We start from the raw sequence: 23,998 nt of genomic DNA, 5'->3' as shown, positions 1-23,998 counted from the left end.
CGAGTCCAGAGAAGGCCATGAAGATGCTCAGAGGGCTGGAGCACCTCTGCTAGGCAGACAGGCTGAGACAGCTGGGGTTGTTCAGACTGGAGAAGAGGTTTCAGGGGGACCTTATCACACCTTCCAGTACCTAAGGGGTGTCTGCAAGAGAGTCAGGGAGGGACTTTTTACAAGGGCAGGTAGTGATAGGACAATAGGAATCTAAAAGATCATATGTTAGGAAGAATTTCTTTACTGTGAGGATGGTGAGGCACTGGAACATGTTGCCCAGAGAAGTTGTGGTTACCCCATCTCTGGAAATGCTCAAGGCCAGGCTGGATGGTTTTGAGCAACCTCATCTAGTGGACTTTGTCTCTGCCCATGGCAGAGGGGGTGGAACTAGATGGTCTTTAATGTTGCTTCCAACTCAGGCCATTCTATGATTCTATGAATTGTAGTAAAGCAGAATTTTTAATAAGTAATCTGTGAATCAGGGTAGAGACTTCAGGGATATGAAATGAGTGAAATGCAATGAGTACCTAACACATAAACCTGTTTTCAAAAAAGTCAATAAAATTTATAGGCCTGTCTAAAGAATAACATCCATTTCTATTTGCAGATCCGGGGTGGGGGGGAAGCTATTCTGTATTTTGATAAGACTGAGATGATCCAGATGTAATTGTCTTTTTCTAGATGTGAACCTCGAACCTTTTGTCACATATGAGTACAGGGTGGCTGCTTGGAATAGCTATGGAAGAGGTTTCAGTGAAATTAGCAGAGCTGTCACTAAGCAAGATGTGCCACAGGGTGTAAGTCCACCAAAATGGGCCAAAGTGGATAATCGGGAAGACATGATACTTCTGGATTGGGAGGAACCACTTCAACCAAATGGTATTGATACATTTCTTTAAAGTGTTTTTTCTATCATTCCAGTGGCAGTGTTCCAAAATCAGGAAACATATCTTAATTAACCCTTGTCACTGAAGTACACATATTCCTAAACTCTGCAGGAAGGTTTTGTTCTATGTTGCTATAATTTTCATTGCAAGTAAGAGGAGAGTCTTCTTCACAGAGGACAATTTATTATGTCTTCACAAAACCTCTTTTGTCAAAAAGCCTCTTTTGAGAACAGTTGCAATAGTAAGTATGCAAATATGATCAGAAAATGTAAATCATACAAAAAAATATTTAGGGATTCAGGGGTAGGGTGGGTGGTGCTTATGGTTATTTCAGGAAATTTTGCATATTATGTTCAAACTGTGAGGAAACTCGATAGAGGTCTCACTAAAAACTGAGATCTACTCTGATGCAGATACTGAGGAAAGTAGCTGGTAATTGACATTTAGCATTTAATCACAATTATTATCTGCTACTGTGGTCATGTAGATACTTCACAGAATGTTTTCTGTATGCAGAGTAGGTTATTATCCCATCACACAGGACCCTTTCAGCTAACAAAAAGGAGAACTTTCTTTCTGCAATAGGTCTAATTATTCACTACATCATCCTCCGAAATGGAATTGAGCATTTTAGAGGGACGGAAACGAGCTTCACAGACACCAGTGGTGTCCAGCCATACCACGAGTATTCTTACCAGCTGCGAGCCTGCACCGTTGCTGGTTGCACAGACAGCAGCAAGGTTAGTGAAAATGGGCTTCATGGGAACTGGTGCCAGGATTTCATCAGCCAGTGTGGCAACATTGAAATGCTTTTGGAAAGGTGTAATTTGAAGACATGCTGATTATTGAGTAAGTGAAAAAAACATCAATAATCTGATTTGGATTCAGCTACTGACATGTGAATGTTTGGAACCCCCGGTTGATACAAGCAAATTGAAGAAAAAAGCAGTATCTCAGTCTTGGCAAAGCTGAAATTGCACTGTAGGAACTATGTTTGTTAAAAAGAAAGCTGTATCTGGCAGAATAGAGTAAAGAATATTAAAATGTGCCTTCTCTAAACCTTGAAATTAAATTTTTGCTTCTCACTAGGAGGTCTATATCCTCTTTTTCCTTGCTATTTCTTAGACATCTGCTTTAGTTATAGTCTAACAATTTGTTCAACAAATTTCTTAGTCTTCCACTCCAGTGGAAAATCCTCCTTTCACTATATTACTCTTTGCTGGCTTTCTATATCTGCACCTGCTTCAGGCTTTACTGTTCCTTTGTGTGCAACCTGCCTCAGCTTCAGTTTTAAGCAAACAGGATCTCTTACCTCCCTTTCTCACAGTTTCATTTCCTTTTGTATCACTTTGAATTATGGATGCCTTTCACCAGCATTACTATTTAACCAGCTCTGGTTTTTATTCTGCAAAGTACCTGCCTTATTCATCATTTGCAAAAATGATTTCTTTAGTGACCTCTTTTTCACAATATTATTCTTGCCTCTTTGAAAATGAATTTCTAGGACTACAAGGGTAAGGTCTGTGGGGCAGAGGTGGGGAGTAATGACTATGTTTTGTAATTATTATATCTGTGAGACTGATTTTATTATTATTATTATTTGTAGATGTTTAAATGTTTTTCCTATTCATGCAAATCTCAGGCAGAAGTCTAAAATAAGAAAAAACACTGATGTAGAGGGATGAAGATAGGTGGACAGAGCTATGGTCTGGAAACTATGTAGGCACAGTTGCTGCAACCACTGACCTGATAATAAATCCTGCTTATTTCACTTGCCTGTAATTAAGGAGTTTACTGTTGCAAACACTGAAGTCTGCAAGTGGGGACTGATTCCACCAAATGCACTAAGACAATATATTATAGAGGACAGATTTTATATTTACAGCATAATATAAATACTTTATGGTGGTAATAACGGAAAAAGAAAAGTGATTCTCAAAGAGAAAATGGTCTGACTCACTTATTAAACCAATGTAATTTGGAAATGCCTCTTCTGTAGCTGATGGTGGAGATGTGTCAATAGAAAATTACCTTTTTACTTTTTTTAATAGAAAGAACTTAACAAGTGCAGACTTATCCCATCTTTCAAAATCTTTAGATTCCTTACAGAAGTATGGAGTTGCAGATAACTACAATAGAGTTCAGATTGCATGGGATATATGGAGGCTTAGCCCCATGTTTACCGGTGCTTAAAAGATATGAAATCAGGCAGTTAAAATGCAGAGACACTGACAAACCATATGGAAGAGAGTTATCAAGAGTTTTCAAGCAATACAGTTTTTGTTGTTTCACCCTGTGCCATACACGGGAGCTAAAACGTGGTGAGCCTGTTGTGATAAATTGGAGACACAGACTTATGTAATGTATTCAAGGTCAGATTTCATTGTGAAAAAGGAGGAAAAAAGTAACTACTTCTCCAGCCCCTTGGTAATGATATGCCAGCCCAAACAACGTTTTAAAACAAAAGTGACATTCTCATTGATCATGGTATCTAGTGTACTATTACATTAAATTGCTGTTTAATTCATATGTCTTCAGGTAGTTGCAGTCACTGTCCAAGGAGTCCCCGAGAGCGTTCAGCCGCCAGAAGTCAGTGCTCTGAACTCCACAGCCTTACATTTAAGCTGGGGTGCACCCAAGAAACCAAATGGGATCATCAGAGAGTACCAGATCAGTCAAGTGGGGAGAGGACTTATATACACTGATGCTGCAGGCAGAATGCAGCACACAGTGTCAGGTAAGGAGGCAGAGCTCTCTGACAGGCTAATGTCCTGTCCTTAAGATATAAGACAGTGTTAATATATTAAAAATGCTACTTGTCAGTAACTTTGAAATCCCTAACACTGTGCACAGTTTGGAATGCTTTATCATGACTTTACATATCTTACATTTATTGTTTTCCAAACTCTTTCATTTCTAGCTGCTGTTTCTTAAAATATTAATAGATTTAATTTCAAAATTTTAAAATAAATCTATCCAGCTCAACTGAAGATGCATGCTTTGTAGTGTGCTCAAGGACTTAGATATTCTGTGTAGTCAACCATTCCTTCATACAGATTCAAGTCTCTCTTTTAACATCACTGATGTGCAGCAGTGCAGATGTGAATGTGTAGTAATGTAGGATCGAGAAGGATCCAGTACTTTATGTCTGAGATAATGAAAGAAAGACAGAACAGGAAAGATCCCAAATTCTGTTTCTAATATTATATATTGCTTGTAGCCATCTTCTAAAAACTTGATGAAAGAAGCTTTATTCCAGGGATTCTGCAGGAAAGTTTTGCTCAGACCTCAAATGTATTTTTTTCACATATTCAATTTTTAGTTATTTTTGAATGTTACACTGAGCCAAAATTCTTCTTAGAAATGCTTCTGTTGAACACAGAGCAGGAACATAAGCATTATGGGATATATTTTTTTTCATTCTTTAACCTTAGGTTGCTCATTAAATTTTTATATCTCACAAATGAGTTAATTTTTTCCCTAGTTTTTTGCCCCACAAGTAGGAAATTTCAAGATTCCAATGTTGTACACTCCATTTGACACGCCAGTCAAAGAGCAGAATTTGACTTAGGGCATATAAATCCTCTAGAGCGTAGATGGCACTCTCAAATACTCCTCAAAGCATGAGTCCTGAGTCAGGGTGGATCCCTTAATGCTTTAAAAGAGTTTTTCTCTGCTGTATTCACTCACATAAGAGCAAGATTGCTGTTCCTCTTTGACAATATCATGCTCAAGTGTGAAATTCATCAACAATGTATTACTCCTATCTCCATATTCAGTGCTTCTGGACATGAGATATTAGCTGGAGTTGGTGGTACTCATTTTAGAATTGCTGTTGTAAGTTTACACTGCAAAGAAGGAACATTCCAACAAGGAATAATTTATCAAACCCATTGAAAAATATTTCTCATGCTCCTCCAAGGCAGTTATATCTCCATTTTAATGCCAACAATACTTAGTAGTTAGAAGTGAGAGGAGATGCAATTAATTCCTGAGAAACAAAGATATTTTTTTCTTTTGTGTGCCTGTTCTGTTAAGCCACTGTCCAGTGCGGCCATGTTAAGCCAGGAATGAAATAAGTGATCATTCCTCCTGACAGTCATAATCAAATCTTTCTGCTGTTTTCTGCAGGAGCTTCCTTGGGTAATAATGTGGAATTCATGAGAGTGATTTAGCAATGTGGGTAATTATTGCTCTCTAAATTAAAAGAATACGATAAAAGAATCAAATTCACTTCATACATAATCTCAAATGTTTGAACTGTTTGTCTTATTCCCTGTGGATGTATGTTTCGATTTTCCCATTATCCTTGTTTTTTCTTTTTCTTTTTTTTTTTTCCCTCTACAAAACTGCCTGCTTTTCCCTGAGCAACAGTTGAACATTAATGAAGCTGTAGCATTAGTATTTGTGGAGACTTTGAATCTCGGGTCTCGCGAATGGCAGACGTGAAGGCGAGCACCTTGCCACGGCACCATTGTCTTGCTGCTTATTTTTAATTACATCAAAGCTTTGGAAACATGATCCCACAAATGCTTTGTGGGAATAGCGGTGAATGTGCTCATCATGTGAAATCCATAAATTGCTTATAATCCTCTCAAGATGTTAAAAAAAGCATTAAGTAATTGAAGACAGGAAGTCCTCAGTTAATTATTTAGAGGTGTTATCAATGCTTTAAGCAAACTGAAGCATTTTCTGCTATCTCACTGAGTTGAATGCCACTGGGACCTAGGGGCAGCAGCCATCATCTTCTCATATTCTCTAATGCAAACAGCACATGGCAGCTTGTCAATAAAAGACCTTTTTATATCATTTATTACTGAACACTTCCAGTACCCTGTACAGAACAATTTGGATGACAGTTATGGCATTGTTTCACTTTGTGTTACTACTACTTTACAAATGGGCCTGCTAATGCTTTGCAGTGGGGCCAGGCAGAGGGTAAGACTGAGGAAAATAATTAGGGGAATTGTAAAAGAAAGCCAAGAGTGCCCTCTTCAGCAGCAGCAGGTGGGTTTATAGAAAAGGTTCTTCTCAGCTGCCCCCTGTTAATACACCAAAGTTAATATCCCAAGTAAGAGGCTTTATCAGCAATTTGTAGGATCAATCATTTTTAGGTCAAAAACAAGGAAAATAATGAATATATATTTTAGTAAAATAAACCATGGTATGAATACTTTATGACTGAATAGTTTGAAATTCTTTCATCTGAACATATTCTCCATTTCAGGGTGATGAAATCTGAAGAGATACCAAAGTGTTGTCACTAGTCAAGTCTATCTCCATATGCAGCACTGAATCATTAATAATATTTATCTGAAGGAAACTCTTGGGTGTAAAGGGGTTGTATGAGGCTGTGGTCAGCAATCTGACATCCTCCTGAGTAAAATTCCCACGGCGGGGCCCAGGAATGTTATCCTGGGAGCTAATTACTGACCTTGCTGGAGCCATACCCACAAATGGAGACAAACAGTATCAGAAGGAATTGATTTAGCTAATAGAACAATGCATTCTTAAAAAAACCCCACTGTTCCACAGCCTTTTGGCAAATGCTAAGTGCTGCAACAATATAATAGACCGCTTAGGTTGACCCAAAAAAAAAAAAATTAAGAATCCCTACAATAATAAGCCAAAAAAGAAGAGGAGGGGAGAAATATGCTTGGTCAACAATCACGTAGAGACATTAGAAAAGCAAAATGCTGTTTATATTTCAATATTATTTTACTTGTTATTTTTATTACAAATCACATGCACAGATTTGCACAGAGCTTTCCAAGCATAAGACAGGGTGTCTAATGCAAGGCTTTAATAATCTAGGTAAAAATCTGCTGTGACTGCTCCATATATGGCTAGAATTAAAGGTATCAGAATTTCACCAATAAATTTAGTGAAACCATGTACTCTTTTTTAGTGCTCATTTTTCTCTTTTAAGTGTAGTTGTAAATGAGTATTGCTTTATTATGCATGTTTCCTTTAAAAGTGAACATGACTCCCTTTAGGGGAATTCAAGTAATTTGTTGCCACAGTAATCTTTTCTATCCTGAAATGTTAAATACTTGGCTTTCCTCCATGCCTCTGCCTCTCTCCAGTCTGCAACTGTCATTTTCTCCCTCCTTACTTTTATACACAGTGTTCAGATGATTTTTTTTCTCTTCCAGTTCATGATTAGGTTACAGCAAGGGCTGTCCCTCTGAGTCATCTCTTTATTTTCTCTCCTTCACATCTTGTTCAATTTGTTAAGCAGCCTGTATGTCTTCCATTCAGTATTTTACTCTCCTACATAGTTGCTGGTTCTTCTTTCACTCTATTTGTTTGTAATATATTTTAATTAAAATATTTTGGTACATGATGTAAGGAAGGATTTGTTTATAAACAGAGGTCTTGCAGACGCTTTTTTGTTGCCACAGAATTGCATTGTTCTTGAAATCATTCAATTTAGACACAGGAGCTACATCAAAAGCATGCTGTTAAGACCACAAAGCCACATGCTTAAAAATTGACCTATAAAATACCTATGAATTGACCTATATAATCCTAAATCAGCCTCTTCCACACAAACAATCCACATTACACAGCAGTACAGTCATTTGTTCATAGGGTTACTGCCTCATTCAGTCCACAATCTGTGCCTCTTCCAGGGAGGAATAAAATGAAGCTCCTGTATGGAGAACTGCTGCCTCAGCTTTGGCTGTGTTTAGTGGATTAATTCCTTCTGGGAGTCTCAGTGTAGATGGGCCTAATTGTGCTTCTGCCCAGAGCTACGTTCCCCTTCAAGGAGACAGGAACATGGGGATGTGGAGCGCAGGGAGGGAGGCAACTGGGACAGTGCCAGCCCAGAGGGACCAAACGTGGACTGCCAAAGGGAGTAGCCTGACATCCAGGGCTTTCATATTTGTTCAAGCTGTGCTACTGAGGAAGGCACTTCTCAGTCTTTCAGTTTGTCACAACCACCTCTTCTTCATTTTCATTACCTTGCCTGAATTTCCTGATCAGCCTTCAGCTGAAGGCACCAGTTGTGCTTGGATATTTAAGGTTTTGCATGACAGTCAGGTCCGAGGAATCCCAAATGACTTCCTGGCAGCTCCAAGGAGATTTTTGTTTCTCAGTCTCTTTGAGTCGCTATCCTGGTTCTGAGAGAGAAATTGTTCTCTTTCACGTTTTTGAGTTTATATGATTTTTTATAGAGTTGGTTGGGGGGGATTTTTTGTTTTGGTACTATTTTAAGACATTTGGAATGTTCAGCAAGTTGGTGTTAGTGAAGCATGTGTACACTCTAGGGTTGTACACTACAAGAAAAACTCTCAAATTACAATTAATCAGGCTGGAGACCACATGTTGCAGGGAGTTTAAGAAAGGACTGTGCCACAAAGCCTGTGAACAAAAGGGGATCAGTTTGTATTTTACAATGTCCTAGCACCGGGAATTCATAGTTTTTGAGTGTTTAGTTTTGCAATTTTAATATTTTCAAAGAGATTTTGTGTATAATTTGCTTTTTTGTTGTATTTTTTGTATCTTTTACATTCAGGAACAGGGATATTTATTTAATGTATTATGCGGTGTTAACAAGGGGGTCCTTGAATATGTGAGAAAGGGGTCTTTGGTGTTTGTGCCTGGTGATCTTAAAGATCAAGATCTTAAAGATCAATTTTGAGAAATATCAGAAAGAATCGTTTACCAAAGGTGCTGTGTTGTGGTCTAGAGGGTGCTGTGTGAAGAAGGCTGATCAGCAGTTCAAGCTAAGCTCTAAGGTGATCTCACAGTGGTCTGCATCTTTAGCAATTTAACTACAAGAAGCTTTTAATGGGTGCACAGAATTGGCTATTCTAAAAGTTCAGTATCTTAGCCAAATGACGAGTGCAATTTTATGAGCATTCCTAAAGTCAAATTCTTAACCACAGGCAATTTGATGTCAAATCTGAAGTCATCAACACACAGCACAAGAATGTTTGAAAATTTCCAAGGAAAAGGCAAAGCAACATATTCTCTTCTCATCTCATTCAAGGATCTACAGCATAGAAGATTTCAGCTGAAAAAAAAAAATTAAAAATTACAACTAAAATTAATATCTTCGAATGAAGGCTTGCTTGTCAGTTCAGCTTCTAACTGCTTTGTAGCATTTATTGTAAAGTCTTGTATCAAATAGGGGAAAAAATAGAGGGAAAATAAAAAAATAGAACTTGGGAAGGTGGCAGGAGTATCCTTAGACTTATTTGCAATGTCATAGTAGGTTTCATGTACAATTGAGTATTTTATTATCTTATTATTGCAAATGTATTTGTAATACGTTTTCAAAACATTACAGGCTATTCAGGTTTTCAAGACCAAAACTCTAAGCAATTGCACTTTCAGGTGTTTTTCTGCATTGCAAGTGTCATCTCAGTTTTTTGATTTAAAGTTGATTCAGATATATGAGGGATATCCATAGCTCCATTGCAGAATAAACAGACATTCAGTCTGAATTGTTTTTTGGGTCTTTTAAATCAGTAGAGAATATATGTCAAAATTAGTGGGAAGTCACCATTTCAGTATTGTTCAGGTATAATATCAGAACAGCTCATACTTTATGTTTGCCAAAAATGCTAAAAGTTAACTTTAAGTCCAGTAACTTTCCATGCAGCAATATAATTCTTGAAATGATTGATGTCAACATCTCAGCCTAAACTCTGTTTGCTCTTTTTAGGTCTGCAGCCATACACTAATTACAGCTTTGTGCTTATTGCATGCACATCTGCTGGGTGTGCTTCCAGCCAACCACTTTCAGGTCAAACTTTACAAGCTGCTCCTCATGGTAAGGCAGAAAGTCATTCTTATAGAGCTGCAAAGAGATGGTCGTATGGGCTTGTGTTTTTTGATGGTTTAACAAGGTGCACAACTCCACTGTCATCCATCAAGCTATCATGTAGAAATTTACACAAGAGAATCTGTCTCTCTTGGAGTTTTTGTATCTTGCCATGATAACCTTACTGCCTGGCACTGCATTTCTATTTTCTTGTTGTGAAAATTTCCCCAAAATCATCTCTAAATTCTTTAGCTTAATTAACAAAGAATTAGAAGATTAATATTTTTTAAAGCACAAATGAATATACAGAGACTACTGGGCATATAAAGGCTGCAGCCTTTGGCCTCGTTCTCCATTAATCTTTACCTTGTCAATATTGGTAGCATTTGTTATAGGATAAATACAAACAGTGTGTTAAATTCCGTCATTCTCCCTGGCAATGTTTTATGTTTTCATTACATCGCTGAAAACAATGTAATTGCAGCACAAGTATGGGGAAAAAAAAAAGAAAAAAAGTCACCTTTGAGTTTCTGTCATAAAATTAAAATAGTGTCATTTTGATTTTAACAGGGGTATGGCCAAAACCTCATCATATCATAGTCAGCTCAACAGAAGTGGAAATGTACTGGAGTGAACCAGAGGAGCCCAATGGGCTCATTACTCATTATCGATTATTCCGTGATGGAGAGCAGATTTTCCTGGGTGGCACTACAGCCCTGAATTTCACAGATGTTAACCTGCAGCCTAACAGTAGGTAAGGCATGTTAAAGAGCCCTGGTAACAGGTGAAAGACCTTGAAAAACATAGGTACTTGTGTTAGTGAAATGTACAAAATACAACTTATTGTGAACAAAAGAAAACTCTCCTAAAATATTACTTTATTACTGAAAACTGGTAGAGCACTTTCGGGAGTCTTTCAAATGTTAGAAAGACATTAATCAAAGAACTTTTAATTTTTGTTTTGTTTTTGAGAATAGGTCATTCTGATTCAAAGAAGCAAAGCTTTTTTCATTTTTTTTCTTGGATGGCTTGTTGGTAGCTCAGTGAAAGGTATTTTTCCATCATGGAATATACTCTGAAAAATGTCAGGCTTTATATGACAAACATCACTGCACATGGTATATAATATTCCAGCACAAACTGAACATACAGGCTCAAAAGTGACTACTGATATTTTTATAAAAGTAAGTCTGAAATTAGTTTTGACACTTTTTGAGTCAGTATTTCTCTTACTTATGTAAGCTAATTAAAATTTTAGTGTAAATATTTAGTATAGTATTTAGTATTAGTATTTGAGTTTTGGTATCTAAGATTCTATAGTAATTGTTATTCTAAGTTTCTTTCTTCACATGAAGAAAACTTAAATGTGAAAATCTTCACTAATTCAGTATTTTTAATACTCATTGTATTCACTTTAAATGGGTGAAAATGGAAATGTTGTGCTACTGATATGCCTAAAGCTTCTAACTGCAGTGTCTACTGATCTTTTTGTGTTTGTGCAGATATGTTTACCAGCTGGAAGCCAGCACTTGGGGCGGCAGCAACACTAGTGATAAATATGTTATACAAACACCAGCAGGAACACCAGAGAAAATTCATGTCCCATATAATGTCACAGTAATTGATGCATATTCCATATTTCTAGCTTGGGATGTGCCAGGTAAAAATGTATTTCTATGTAGTACTTTGTAGCAAAATGAAAGGATTTAAAAATTAGTATTTCCAGGTAGCCAGCTGAATCATTCTGATATTTTTATTCTTCATATTTAGTTTTAGTATTTGTGATTTAAATATCCAGTATCTAAAGCTGTTGTATCCTAGAGGCATATTATTTTAATGATATTGATCTAGATACTTGACATGGGTATTGTGAGGTTTAGCTGAGCAAAACCCTGAATGTTTTGGTGTTATGAACTATTACTGGGTACAAATATTAATGAAAAAACAAAAAAAAAAGTAAGTTTTCTGTTCATACTAACCTGAGTTCTCATCAGGGAAACCTGATAACCTTTTAGGTTGTGTGAGAGAGATCCTATGCTAACTTTGACCTGATTGAGCAAATTTTACTTGCCTGAGAACTTTAGTGTAATGTGGATATGTTATCTCACAGTATAGTGGATCAGCAAAAGTCCCAGAAATATTTTTCCTCTAATTATTCTTCTCCTTAATATGATTAGGTGGCCTTTACCTGCTATATAGCTGGGCTAGCAGGAATAATTGAATTATAGAATCTTTTTGTAAGAGAAACTATGCAATGTTTCATCAATATAGATCATAGCTTAAGTGATTGGAGCACTTTACTGATGTTATAAAAATTATATGATGTATTTATTGTGGGACAATGAGAGCCTTGTAATGAACAATCTTTTGTCTAGTGTAGTTCATTTCCAAAAAGGTGTGTTTTCTACATTGTAGATACTGGGTTTTTTTCAGTTAAAATTTCATCAGTTTTTTTAGAAATTTCAGATGTTTGCATATTGCAATAATAGCCATATGGGGTTTACCAATGAATTCATTGGAGTTTTTAATATCTTTTGTTCCTAATTATTTGAGATGTTCTATCCTTGCTTAGCAAGGGTCAATTGGCATTAAAAATAAAGTCACCTAGAAAAAATATTTTGCCTTCAAGACTGGGATTGCAAGTATTGTGGCAGTGCTTAGCAGTGCTCACCCTACCCATTTAAGCAATGATTAATAAATCTATAATACCCTGAGCTGTCAATCTTTTAGTTTTCAGGAGCACAAAATCCATTATAGAAATGCTATAATATATGAAAAAGATTAAAATCTTAAATTAAACTTTTCCCCCTACTGCCTGAAAGGATTTAGAACCCTGCAGAAGGCAGGTGAATTCAAATGGCATATAATCTACAGTTGGTTTTATTGAAAAGTGACTCATGCTGTATTATAGTTTTGATAATAAATATAATTTAAAGTACAAAATGTTCAGCAACATTATAAATAGATTTAAAACACAAGAATGTATTGGAATGGCATAGGCTGTGAATAGTGGGGTGTTTCCCAGGAAAGCTTGTCCTTGTTCTAGACCGTTTCCATCTGCTTAAATTCCTGTTACTCATAGTAGGTTACAAGCCTGCAAGGAGAACCAGGCTCTGTGTAGGTACATTTCATTATGTTGCAATTAGGATTAGGCACACAATTAAGATTCTGTCTGTTCCTGAAACCACAGAATCAGGGGGATGAGGAGGAGACTGGACATTATGGATCTGCAGAAGATGCATGGTTTATGTATTCACACACCTGTAGAAATCATTCTCCTCAGATGGGGAGGGAACATGTCCTTCTTTCTAGATATTGGGACACCCTTTGAACACTTATGTCACTTCTGTGGATATTTGATAACTTCTTTGCCTTCTTGTTGAGGGGCTAATTATTTAGGTTTTTAAATACGAAGAAGAGATTTTCATACTGTGCTTCTTTTGGGTATTGACCTGGTTTCAGCTAAGACGGAGTTTATTTTCTTCCTAGATAAGAAAAAGACAGGAAAGCAAATCTTGCTGTTCTTTTTGTTATAGCACTTCAGGGCCACTAGCTGATCTCATAAGAATAGGGAGTACTAACAGCAGAGAAATGTTACGGAAAGCTACAATGCTACTAAAACCTGTTGGCAGAAGCATAGTTCTATGCAGAAGCAAGGAAATTAATTATTGACCCTTCATAATCCTGCTTTATGCTCAGTCTGAGGTCCTTTGTGGTGCTAGAGTTGTTGGGTTTGTTTGGGGTTTTTTTGTTTGTTTGTTTTTAGTTTGTTTGTTTTCCTTAAGAGTAAGACTGCAGAGGATGCAGGTGGAGGTTTATTCTGGAAGTTCTGATCTTCTGGAATAGCACAGATCCCATTAACATGTCCTATCATACAGGTGTCTGGGGTAACGTACATCCCCAGCTTAGTAGGATTAGCATGAAATGTCTACTGCTTCTTATCCTTATTTATGTCCATGTACATAGAGTATTTTTATTTTTATGATCTGTTGCCTTTCTGTGCATAAATCCTTGTCTCACAATAAGCTACACTGAGGCAACCTAAGTTTTCCTTATAAGGTTAGAATGCACCTTTATTTATAAGGATTGTCAGGTTTGGCAGTCACTCTTGGACAAAACTGTTCTTTTCACTGGTGTAGACTCGATGTCAAAAAAAGTGCTTTTAATCAACAGAGTTTTGATGAGAAAGTACTTGTTCATAGTGTCTTCCTGTCTGTGGATATCAGAGCTGCTTTGGCATTCTGTCTTATCTGCTATAATAAATTTGGATCAAATAATTACCCTCAGGATTAATTATGGACATACCGTATTACACAGACCTTCTTCTTGGATGCTTTCATTATAACATTTCAGCATCTGTAATATATGTAAATCTTGTGACTTTATGTATCTGTAGCATTTCAAAACTCCTGACTTAGCTAAAGAGCAAGGTGGCCCAGTAGTGGTTACAATGATGGTTTCAGACAAAAATAATTGACACACCTCACTCACTGAGGAAAATAGGGCTTTATTTTCTGAAATAGGTATTCCATTATCTTATGTGGTATTGCCTCTGTGCACAGACTTCAGAGGTGTGGTACATCTCACTGATATGCTAAGGAGGGATATATTACAATTATTATGGAACAACTGTTAGTGGATAGAGGCAGAAAAACAAAAGGGAAAAAAACAGCATCACATAATTTTCCCAAGATATAACCATAAATGTTATGAATAGGTAGGCAGGTAGGCATCCTGCATTCCAGCTCATTGACAACCCCACTGGTCCTCACCAGGGACTTGATTCTTCTGGGTGTCTTCAGTTCCTGCTGGTGGTAACTTGAAAGATGAACATGCTCAAAATAGGACCCAGTCCTCTGCTCCTAGGATACCTGCTTCATATGTTAATGATCATCTGGATTAAAATATTTTCTTCTTCATCATGTTATAACACTTTATCCACCTCTAGGTTTGTTTGTCAGAATGACAGTTGTGTGAAATCTGGATTCTTACTTTTTTTCTTCTTGGGATCAAACATTTGAATACCACATATTTGTTACAGCTCCCGAACTAACCTGGTTTCTTGAGAACTAGCAAATGGAACTTTTGATAAAAAGTCACATGCTCTCATTTTTAGTTTTTTTGAGTAAATTATTGTTTGCTCCACCTCTCTGTAGGATAAGCTTTTCAAGTTCAATATCTCAAGTTCTGCATCTTGCAAATAGTCAGCATCTCCAGCTGTTACTGTTTTCAGAGTCTTGGTGGGAATCCTTGATGCAACCAGATTGAGACATCTGGATATTTGAAGCATAATGTAAATAGTTAATCTCAGGAAGCCAAATAGATTGTTTTGGTTTGTGAATTTAAATATTAAAATATAACTTTAAAAGAGATGATGTTCATGATCCAGTATTTGTTTCCTATAAGTGAAGAAGTTTAGTTGTTTAGTGATTTTCCTTTAATTGTGATATGATTTCACATCATAGTAAAGAATTTTTCAGCAATTAACTTCAAACAGATTCTGTGTGACCAATCTGTAAGTCTGTGACTTTTTACCCCCAATTGTAAGCATCTTGTGCTGCAAATTCTATTTTTGACATAGCCTAGCTTTGAAGCACACAGAGCCATCAAACCTAATTTGCAGAGTTTTGCACAGAATTGTCCATTAAATGTTATCCAAATATGCCCAGAAAAACCCAGGGTTTCATTTGATTGATATGTCCCATTGCAAAATATTCACCTGCTGTGAAATGAAGTCACAGAGGGAAAAAAAAGTGGAATAATTTAACTTTTTTGTTTGTAAAGATAATCAGGGTTTTTCTGATTACATCTTAACTTCATAAATGTTAAATAACCTATCAGCATCTAGTTGTTGTAAATTATGAAAAAGAGTATTGCTGGGAATATTAACCAACTAAATCCTTGTTCTTTAGTGAACATGAAAATGTGTTATGGCAGGTTGTCATTGTGCTCATGGTAACTTTGACACCAAATAACAAAACTGCCATTTGCATTTAGGGTAAATTGGTTCACTTGTGCTTTTACGCTTCCTTTTATTCTGACATAAATTTATGAACTCTGGAACTAACCAAGTCGTGTGGTTTCCCAGATGACTTTAACGAATATGCCCATTTCATTTCCTTCAGTCATCAGAGCACACAAGGTAGTGGTTTCAGACTGGCTGCAGATGCTGAGGACTGTTCTGTACTAAAGGGGTTTTTTTGCAAGTTTCTGTGTTGTAAGAGTATATATTACAATTTTTCAGATCAGGAAGTTATCTTTGATCTTCGTAGTCAATTAATTTGATCAAAGTGTAGAAGGATTCCATTGGACACTGGACTTTTTCAGGATGCTTATGTGATTTTATTTACAATTTCATTTTCACTTCTTGAGAGTATTTTTCTCCTGAGCATATTTATTATTGGTAACATTCCTAATATAGTAAAACATTTAGCAGAATTTAAGATTTTGTGTTTCAGGTGTAAGGTGGTGTTTTTTTAATAATTTCTGATATGGACTGAGCACTGTCCAACATTGTTGGATAGGTCATTTATTTTGAAATAAGTGTTCTTTGCTGCATACTGATGGCTGGATTCAGCTGTCTTTGTTTGTATTTAATCTTCCTTGGGAAATCAAGCATTCTGAATAGCTTCAATTTCAAAGGTTTCTGGTGATTTTTGCCTAGAATAAATGCACTGATGAGATGCAAAAAACTGAATTATATCACTCTCATAAAGGAATGAGTTTTTCTAGCTGAAATGTATGGTCAGTTTTCAGGACTGGAGAAGAAGGGGACCTTAACTAGGAGATTAAATAAAGGTTTCTATTGCTGTGCTCTGTACCATTTCAAACTCTTTCAAATACGCTGTTGTATACTTTACAGACCCTCCAGTTATAGGGTGGAAATAATACTGCTACTACTACTAATAGTAATAATAATTATTATTTGTCTTTAACAACATATTTTTAATTACTAGAAAGATTTTATACTGCAAACTCAAGTGCACTCTTCTGGAGCATTTCATCTTCTATATATCAGGCAAAAAATAATTTTCTTTGATGCAAAACCAGTCTACCTCAAGATCACCTCTCAGAGGTTTACTCTGTAGCATTGTCCTTGATTTAGAAAGTTGTATTTCTGTTATTCCATTCTTAATGATTAGATCTTGGCATTTTTCTTGTAACTTTTACACTGAAGAAAGAAAATTTTACAGAGGAATTTTTGCATTTTTTGTCTCCTTCTCCCCTCACCTCTTCCAACAGCTCCTAAAAACATCTTTGTTCTTCCTATAAGCTGAGCAGTTGAATAAGATTGAAGTCATGGCTCTACTTCAGGGCTATTTTTCAGCTTTTTAGTGTAATGGCATTTTCTTTGTCTAGCATCTACTCAGGCAGCTGGATGTTATTTCTTTGGGATTTTTATATTCTCTTTTTCTTATGAGAATTGTAAAAACATGGTGTTACAAAGATTTTTCTGATCTTTCAAAGTACATCAGTTGTTCATAGTACCAGAACTAAACTTGAAATCTCTGATTTCTTGCAAACTTTTGTTTTTTTGTTATATATATTCACATACATATTTAGCTAAAAAAACCCATCTAACAGATGCACAACAGTGGGAACAAAATGCTCTTTGTAGCTTCAGGGTAGTAGTATCAACATAGATGCTTTATCAGAAAAGGACCAAAATAATAATTAGGAGAAAAAGCTGATTTTTTTCCAAAGTTACAAATGGAAAGATTCTCAAGGTCTGGACAAGTCTCAGAACTGCTCACAGGCATCTGGTCCTTGTTGCACTCACAAAGACACCTCTGTGTTGAAAGAGAAATGTGATTTTACTGATCAGATATATCTTGACTCATCTCAGAAAGGAGGAACCTTGTCTGGTCTGTATTCTGTCCTTTCTTAGGGCTGTTCCTTATGTGACTGCAGAATGAAGGAAATACACTTAATGCAAACTCTTCTTTGGTCATCCTCTTGGTTTTATGAAATTGCTGCTGTCTGCACAGATCAGCCTACAGTGGGCAAAAATTAAAAAGCCTACAGCCCATTTCCTAATAAAAAATACTGCTCAAGGAAACCAAAAATCAAACAAAACCTCCAATCAATCAACCAAATCCCTCTGAGATGCCATGTGGAAGAAGAAAAGAGAACATCCAAGAACACCAGCCTATTGTTCTAAAGGGATGGGATATGGCCTAGCTTGTTCTTCTGGAGGAACTGAGTTCTCAGGAAAACTAAGAACTGACAGCATGGGGATAAGAATAGATGGGGAAAATGTGTGATTTTAAATACTGAAAAATGAGAGAGGTTTCTTTTTTTAACAAAAACTGAAGAGTTTGTTTTTACATCATTTAAAATTATATGTTTCTTGGCTCAAGCTATTGTATCGTACTCTACTGATGAAGCAGCCTAAGAATCTACACTCAGCTACTGCTGTTGGGCTAAAAAGGCATAATTTGCTGAATGGTTGCAATTCACCTGTTTGATCATATGACTATTCAAACAGCAGTGCTTAGTAGCTGTTACTCCTCCAAAATACATAAAAGCTGCCTGTTTCCAAGTCATAAGGTCGGTCTTCCCAGAAGTGGCAATTGCAAAACAGGCACTGACTGAATTGAATTTTGATTCTTACCTAAGAACCATAATGTCTGTCTTCAACTTGTAATCTGCAGATGGATCTGTTTCAGTTTATATTTAAATGATTGTAGTTTTCAAAAGAAGCAGTGGAGAAAACCTCCAGAGGGGGCTTACATTTAAAATTGCATGTGATGAATTGGCCCTTTGAAGTTGTCCTGCACTGTTGTTAGTGCTTCAGATAATCACTGGTTCCTCTCTGTTTCACAACAGGCATATTCATTGTCAATGTGCCTTTGGAATACAACATCCTGCTAAATGCAAGCAGTCCCACTCTTCTGGTGAAGCCGGTAGGACGTGCACATTTTGCCTTTGTTGATGGCCTGGATCCCTACACCCTGTATGAGATAAGAATACAAGCATGCCAGAATGGTAAGGCAATTTAAAACACTCATCTATGTGGCTGGAAGGTATTTTCCAGGTAGATGCAACTCTGAAAAACAGATTAAATTCTTTTATTGGAGTCAATAATGGATTGGAGTCCATTATTGGAGTCAAATTGGAGTCAAATGTTTACCTAGTAAAAAGAAGGCCTAGCACTGAATGAAGCATTAAATATTTCTCCATTTATCATGATCCATATATCATGAATATATCAAATGGAGGTTAAAAATATGGATTTTAGGTTATATATGCCACTTCATTAAAAGTTCTTCACAAGCAGCTTAAAGATCTTTGAAAAATGATGTACAGAACTGAATCAGTTCTGTAACTACTCACCAACAAGAAGTGGTGATCATAAAGACAGGAGACGAGATCCCAAAAATTAGAAATTCCCTTTGATGGAAATTTCCAAAAACCTATTGAGGTAAGTATTTCTAAAATGACAATTTTGAACCAATTTGCTCCTCACTCACACTGCTGAAAATCAGGAGTAATTAATCAGTAGGGTTGTGGTAATTTAAAGGAGTATTTAACAATGAAATGAGGTGAAATGAGACACCATTTCCACTAGCAGCTTCTTTGATTGATATTCATTTGCATTTAATGTATCTTTTTTTTGTTGAGGAAAAAGCTCTTATCCCTACACAAACTTCTGTTTCTGTAGGTGGGTGTGGAGTGGGTGGTCAAACATATGCAAGAACTGCTGAAGCACCTCCCAGAGAACTGAGCCCACCTGTTGTTAAAGCAATTGGACCTGCACTCATAGAAGTCAAATGGGCACCACCCAGGAAACCAAATGGCATCATTACTAACTACTTTATCTACAGGTAAATGCCCTTATCCCCTCAGATTCTTTGTCCTACTTAACGGTTCCTTTCTATTCCTTGATTTTTTGGGAGGTGAAGAAAGGTGTAAATGCCCATGAAACAATATATATATAACTTTTCAAATGCTAAGGTAAAAAGCTGATCTATGGATGACCATGTTGGGAATATGAACTCAAGCAAGAATCATCTTCCTGAAGTACAAATGACAAAAAGCATGTGAAAGTACATTTTAGAAATTCAAGGGAACAAAAAAATCTTAGAAAAAGTTTGTTGGATATTATACTGTGCTTACCAGGACCACTAGGTACAAACTTCAATCTTCTCTGATCAACAGTTGAGAATTTTGTAGTGGAAAGAGGAGTAATTCACCAATTCTGAGACTTTTAAAAGCAAAAAAAGGTATCTAGGTTCCTAAAACAGATCCATTTTCCAAGATAGTTTATGTTCCTAAATAAGTCATCTGGACAGTGATTACAGTGCATCTGTTTATGTACCGTGGTGTTTGTATCCATCTGCCTTGTGTAGGTTGTTGACTGATGCATTCTCACTTGCTATGAGGAGTTTCCTAAGCCCTGTGTGAGGACTTTTCTGTACAGACAGCAGTGTTTAGGGCAGTAGGAAACTAGCAGAGCACCAATCTCTGCTGTGCCTGTTGAGCCTTTGTTAAAAGCTCACTGAGGCAATCTTGAATGGCTTCAGAGGTCAGAGTATATAAAACTCAAGACATATATTTGAGATGGATTTAAACTCTGAAGTTCCTGGGTTTTCCAACTCTTAAGTATGTGTAGCAAACACATGCTGGGCTGATCGTAACCTCCCACAGAGAGTTTGGGACTTTTCATTATATTAGAGATGTGACTGAGAAGACAGGAAATCCAATTACCTTTTGGAATCCTCAGTGATAATTAATATAAATTCACTTAAAGATGTTAGTGGTCTCCAAAAATTCCTGCTGTCTTGAAATACCCTTTTGTTTGCCTTTTCTTAATTGTCTGATCAAAACCCCAAGTCCCTCCCCTGCATAAAGAGGAATAAAGTGTATGTTATAGCCCAAGACATGTCTTCACTCTGTTGGTTTTGTAAATAAAGCTGATGATTACTGCTGCTATTCCATGGCAACCATGGAAAGGGAAAACAGGAAATATAATGCAGAAAGCCTGCTTCAGTGAAAAATACTGTAAATTGAATTTGACAGCATTTGATGGCATTTGATTATTCTAGTCACAGCCAAACAATGATATAAAGAGTAATATGAAACAGAATGTGTTACTGCCTAGCAGACTCAAAAGCAATAAACCTTCCTCCAATGTGACACAATCACTTCACAATCATAATTGTAGCCTGTTTGATACCTCTGAGTACAGCAGAAGGGCACTGACTGACATAGATACATTTTGTTTTTTATTTAAAGTGAAATGAAAATGGCGCACTGGGGCTCCAGATACAATCGGTATATTCACCTACATAGGCATGAATCACTTGGCAGTTATTTCAGCTGAAGTTTAAATGTGCTTAGACAACAACAATATCAAATCTTTCTCAGATAGCTGCAAAAAAATCAGAAATGGGATGTAAGCACATAGTTCTTTTTCATTTTGTAGCCACACATGGCTGTACATTGTTATAGCAGCAAGACTGCAGTATTTCTATGGGAGGTTATGGAATGTAATTTCTTCTTCAGTATGTGCCTCTTCCTTACTGCATCACCACCAAAATAAATTCATTTAACTCAAAACCTGGAATGCCTGGGGACCTGGTGTGTGTGCAGATCTCTGCATTAACATGGCAGGACTTGTGCTTTCCTCTAGCATCATAAAACTACTCCCAAGTTTGCAGCTAGAAACCAAAAAATTAAAGTGTTATTTTATGATAGAGGAGATGGTGATTTTTTTTTTTTTTTAATTCATAAAGCAGGTTTAAACACAGATCTGAGTCTTTTAAACTTTTCTAGCAAGGACCGCAACTTAGAAGAGTTTGTGAATGAGAAAAGATCTGGTTCATGAGATAATCATCTGATTTAGTTCTGTTCCCATTCATCATGACATAACATTGCTCTGCCAAACACAGAAGTTGCTAGTCTGAAAAAAAAATTTATGAAAATAGATTCTATCTATTTGTTGCTGCATTTTAGTAAGTCACATGGGCTAATGGAACTGCTCCCTATTTATTAAAAGGATGCATTGTGTAGGAGGCACATGAGGTGGCTCTTACAGACATATTGCCTGTAAAATTAGAAGTGTTTTGGTTGGTATCTTCTTTAAGGGAGTGTCTGAATTTTTCTGTCAAACCATCCATGTCCTGCCCAATAAGATTATATTATTTAGTGCATATTTGTGAGATTGAAATGTAGCTCTCATCTCATTAGCTGAGCAGTTGTGTTGGTGAAAATGTAGCAGAAAAATCAAAAGGCATTTAGGATAGAACACATGTCTCAGTGGCTGTTTTGCAGCAGAGTCCAAATGGACTCTTTATTATTAGTTCATTGCTTAACCGTATACCCTTAACCATGAGTTGCACTCAAGACAGCTTCCAAGGAACATATGTCACTGGATGGTTTAATGTAGGAATCCCTATGGATGGTTTGTCATTGAATGCAAGAACTCCTGAAGGCTTTTATTTATGCCTGTAATTGATCTAATATACCAATCTAAACTAGTATATTACATGTAATAACTTTAAATTCCTTATGTTTTTTTGGTTGTTTTTTTTTTTTTTGCATCAGAACTCATGTTTAAAAAAAAATGACCCCAAATCATGAGAGCTACATTAGTGTGGATTGGTTGAATACAAATGTAAGTGAGGTTTCTTTGTTTAATTAAATGTGAAACTGCAGAGGGGGAGCATTGTGAATGTTGCATTGTTCCCCCACATTTGACAGCATCATTCCCCGATTGTTTGAATTTTACCCCAAGACTTCTCAGTCTTCCTAAAAATAACTCACTGTTAAGGAAAGCAGCAGGCACTGCTAAAACATGTAATTTAGTTGTATGGTGAAAGGTAAACATGTGAGGAATAATTCTGGTTTGACCCTGGAGACCCCGGGGATTCACCACCGCCGCGCACACAGGGAAGCCGAGGGGCGAGCGCTGCAGTCGGCGCTGCTGCAGCACAGCTCTGGAGTTATCTGTCACAAAGGAGATTATATCCTCCTTCTTGTGTCATCTGCCTCAGATTGGCACTGGGGCAGGGAGAATTTGCCCTTATAAAAATAACTATCTGAACATCTTCAAAATGAATGTAAGCAGCAAATCAGACTATGCAGATTAAGAGACAGCTTCCAGCTCTTGGAAATGTTATTCTCTCCTTTGCAGCTCATTGTACACAAGAAATACTTCCAGTTAAATGAGCAGCTGAATCTTAAATCTTAAAACGATTGAAATGATTACAGATTGTTCAACCACTTCTGTTCAAAGTTTATTCATACATGAAGATATTCTGGTTTTTAGCGCTACAGATGGAACCATTTACCTAACCATAAGTTTCATTCATTAAATATTCAGCAGTAATAAGATCTAAATACTTAACCAGGCTACATTGTACAGCTCTGCCTGTGAATCAGCTTACAGTTGGTGGCATATTTGATCATTCAGTGTGAAAAAACTGTTTATCACAGAGTGTAGAATATTTATAAAACATAAATTTATGTATTCATTCAAGTTCCATACTGTTTGGTCAGCAAGACACATTAAATGTGACTTTCTTGCATTAAAATGTATTCTCTTCCCTTATTTACAATGTTTTTTTAGACATGTTTTTGAGTACCCAGACAAAAAACTATATTTTTAGGTGCAGGAGAAAGATGTAGTAATGATTCACCTTCCAAAATTATATGTCTTGCATTATGTCAGTGAACGGCATCCAAGGGGAAGAGTTTTGTGGGAGGTTTAACTTGCCCTTATAATAGAGCATGGGCAATTGTATTAAAATTGTTGCTGGCATTTTGGAGACAATGGGAAATTTTGGACCCTGACTTTTACAGAGAGACCAAGAATTTCTAGTGAATCTTTCCTGCTTCTTCTATCTGCCAATCTTTGCCCAGTTCTGCAAACCAACCCTCAGTAACAACATGTCTCACAATTTGCCAATTTCACTATGTGACAGGTACTATACCTCAAAACTCTTACTTTTTAAAAAAAAAAAATCACACTTTAACATTGCCCATATAATCTGCTTATCTCAAAATTTAGGAATACTCTTTTAGTTTCATATGAGAAAATAATGTCTTTGTTCCTGCCTTATATATGCATATAGACAAAAGATGAATAAACAGCTGTGTACACACATGCATTCATTATGTTCTTCATATTTGCATGTTTGCATATTTGCATGTTACCTGGGAATATATTATTACAAGCAGCTAAGATTATCAGTTTTAAAAAATCAATGCTTTATTATTATTAAATTAATTCCTGGTTTGACCTAACAAGATAAAATCCAACAGCATTCTTTGCAACACAGATTTTTCTCTTGCCAAAGAAATGTTCTTCAGCTTCTGGTGTGTGTGTAGTGATGATGAC

At 36.5% G+C, this 23,998-nt stretch overlaps 1 protein-coding gene across 5 annotated transcripts in view; it reads left to right on the top strand.

The window, feature by feature from the left end:
- Positions 1 to 23,998, top strand: part of USH2A (usherin) — a 373,664-nt gene that overhangs the window by 291,809 nt on the left and 57,857 nt on the right. For all 5 annotated transcript variants that reach the window (XM_072927553.1, XM_030269121.4, XM_030269120.4 and 2 more), the window contains 8 exons: positions 673 to 870; positions 1,464 to 1,618; positions 3,417 to 3,615; positions 9,556 to 9,663; positions 10,225 to 10,408; positions 11,157 to 11,314; positions 18,484 to 18,642; positions 19,319 to 19,481. In XM_072927553.1, the coding sequence (XP_072783654.1) occupies positions 673 to 870; positions 1,464 to 1,618; positions 3,417 to 3,615; positions 9,556 to 9,663; positions 10,225 to 10,408; positions 11,157 to 11,314; positions 18,484 to 18,642; positions 19,319 to 19,481 (1,324 nt within the window). The remainder of the gene's footprint in view (positions 1 to 672; positions 871 to 1,463; positions 1,619 to 3,416; positions 3,616 to 9,555; positions 9,664 to 10,224; positions 10,409 to 11,156; positions 11,315 to 18,483; positions 18,643 to 19,318; positions 19,482 to 23,998) is intronic.

This window comes from Taeniopygia guttata, chromosome 3 (genome assembly GCF_048771995.1).
Source record: "Taeniopygia guttata chromosome 3, bTaeGut7.mat, whole genome shotgun sequence".
NCBI classification, from domain to species: Eukaryota; Metazoa; Chordata; class Aves; order Passeriformes; family Estrildidae; genus Taeniopygia; species Taeniopygia guttata.
This window is presented reverse-complemented; position numbering and strand designations above follow the sequence as displayed.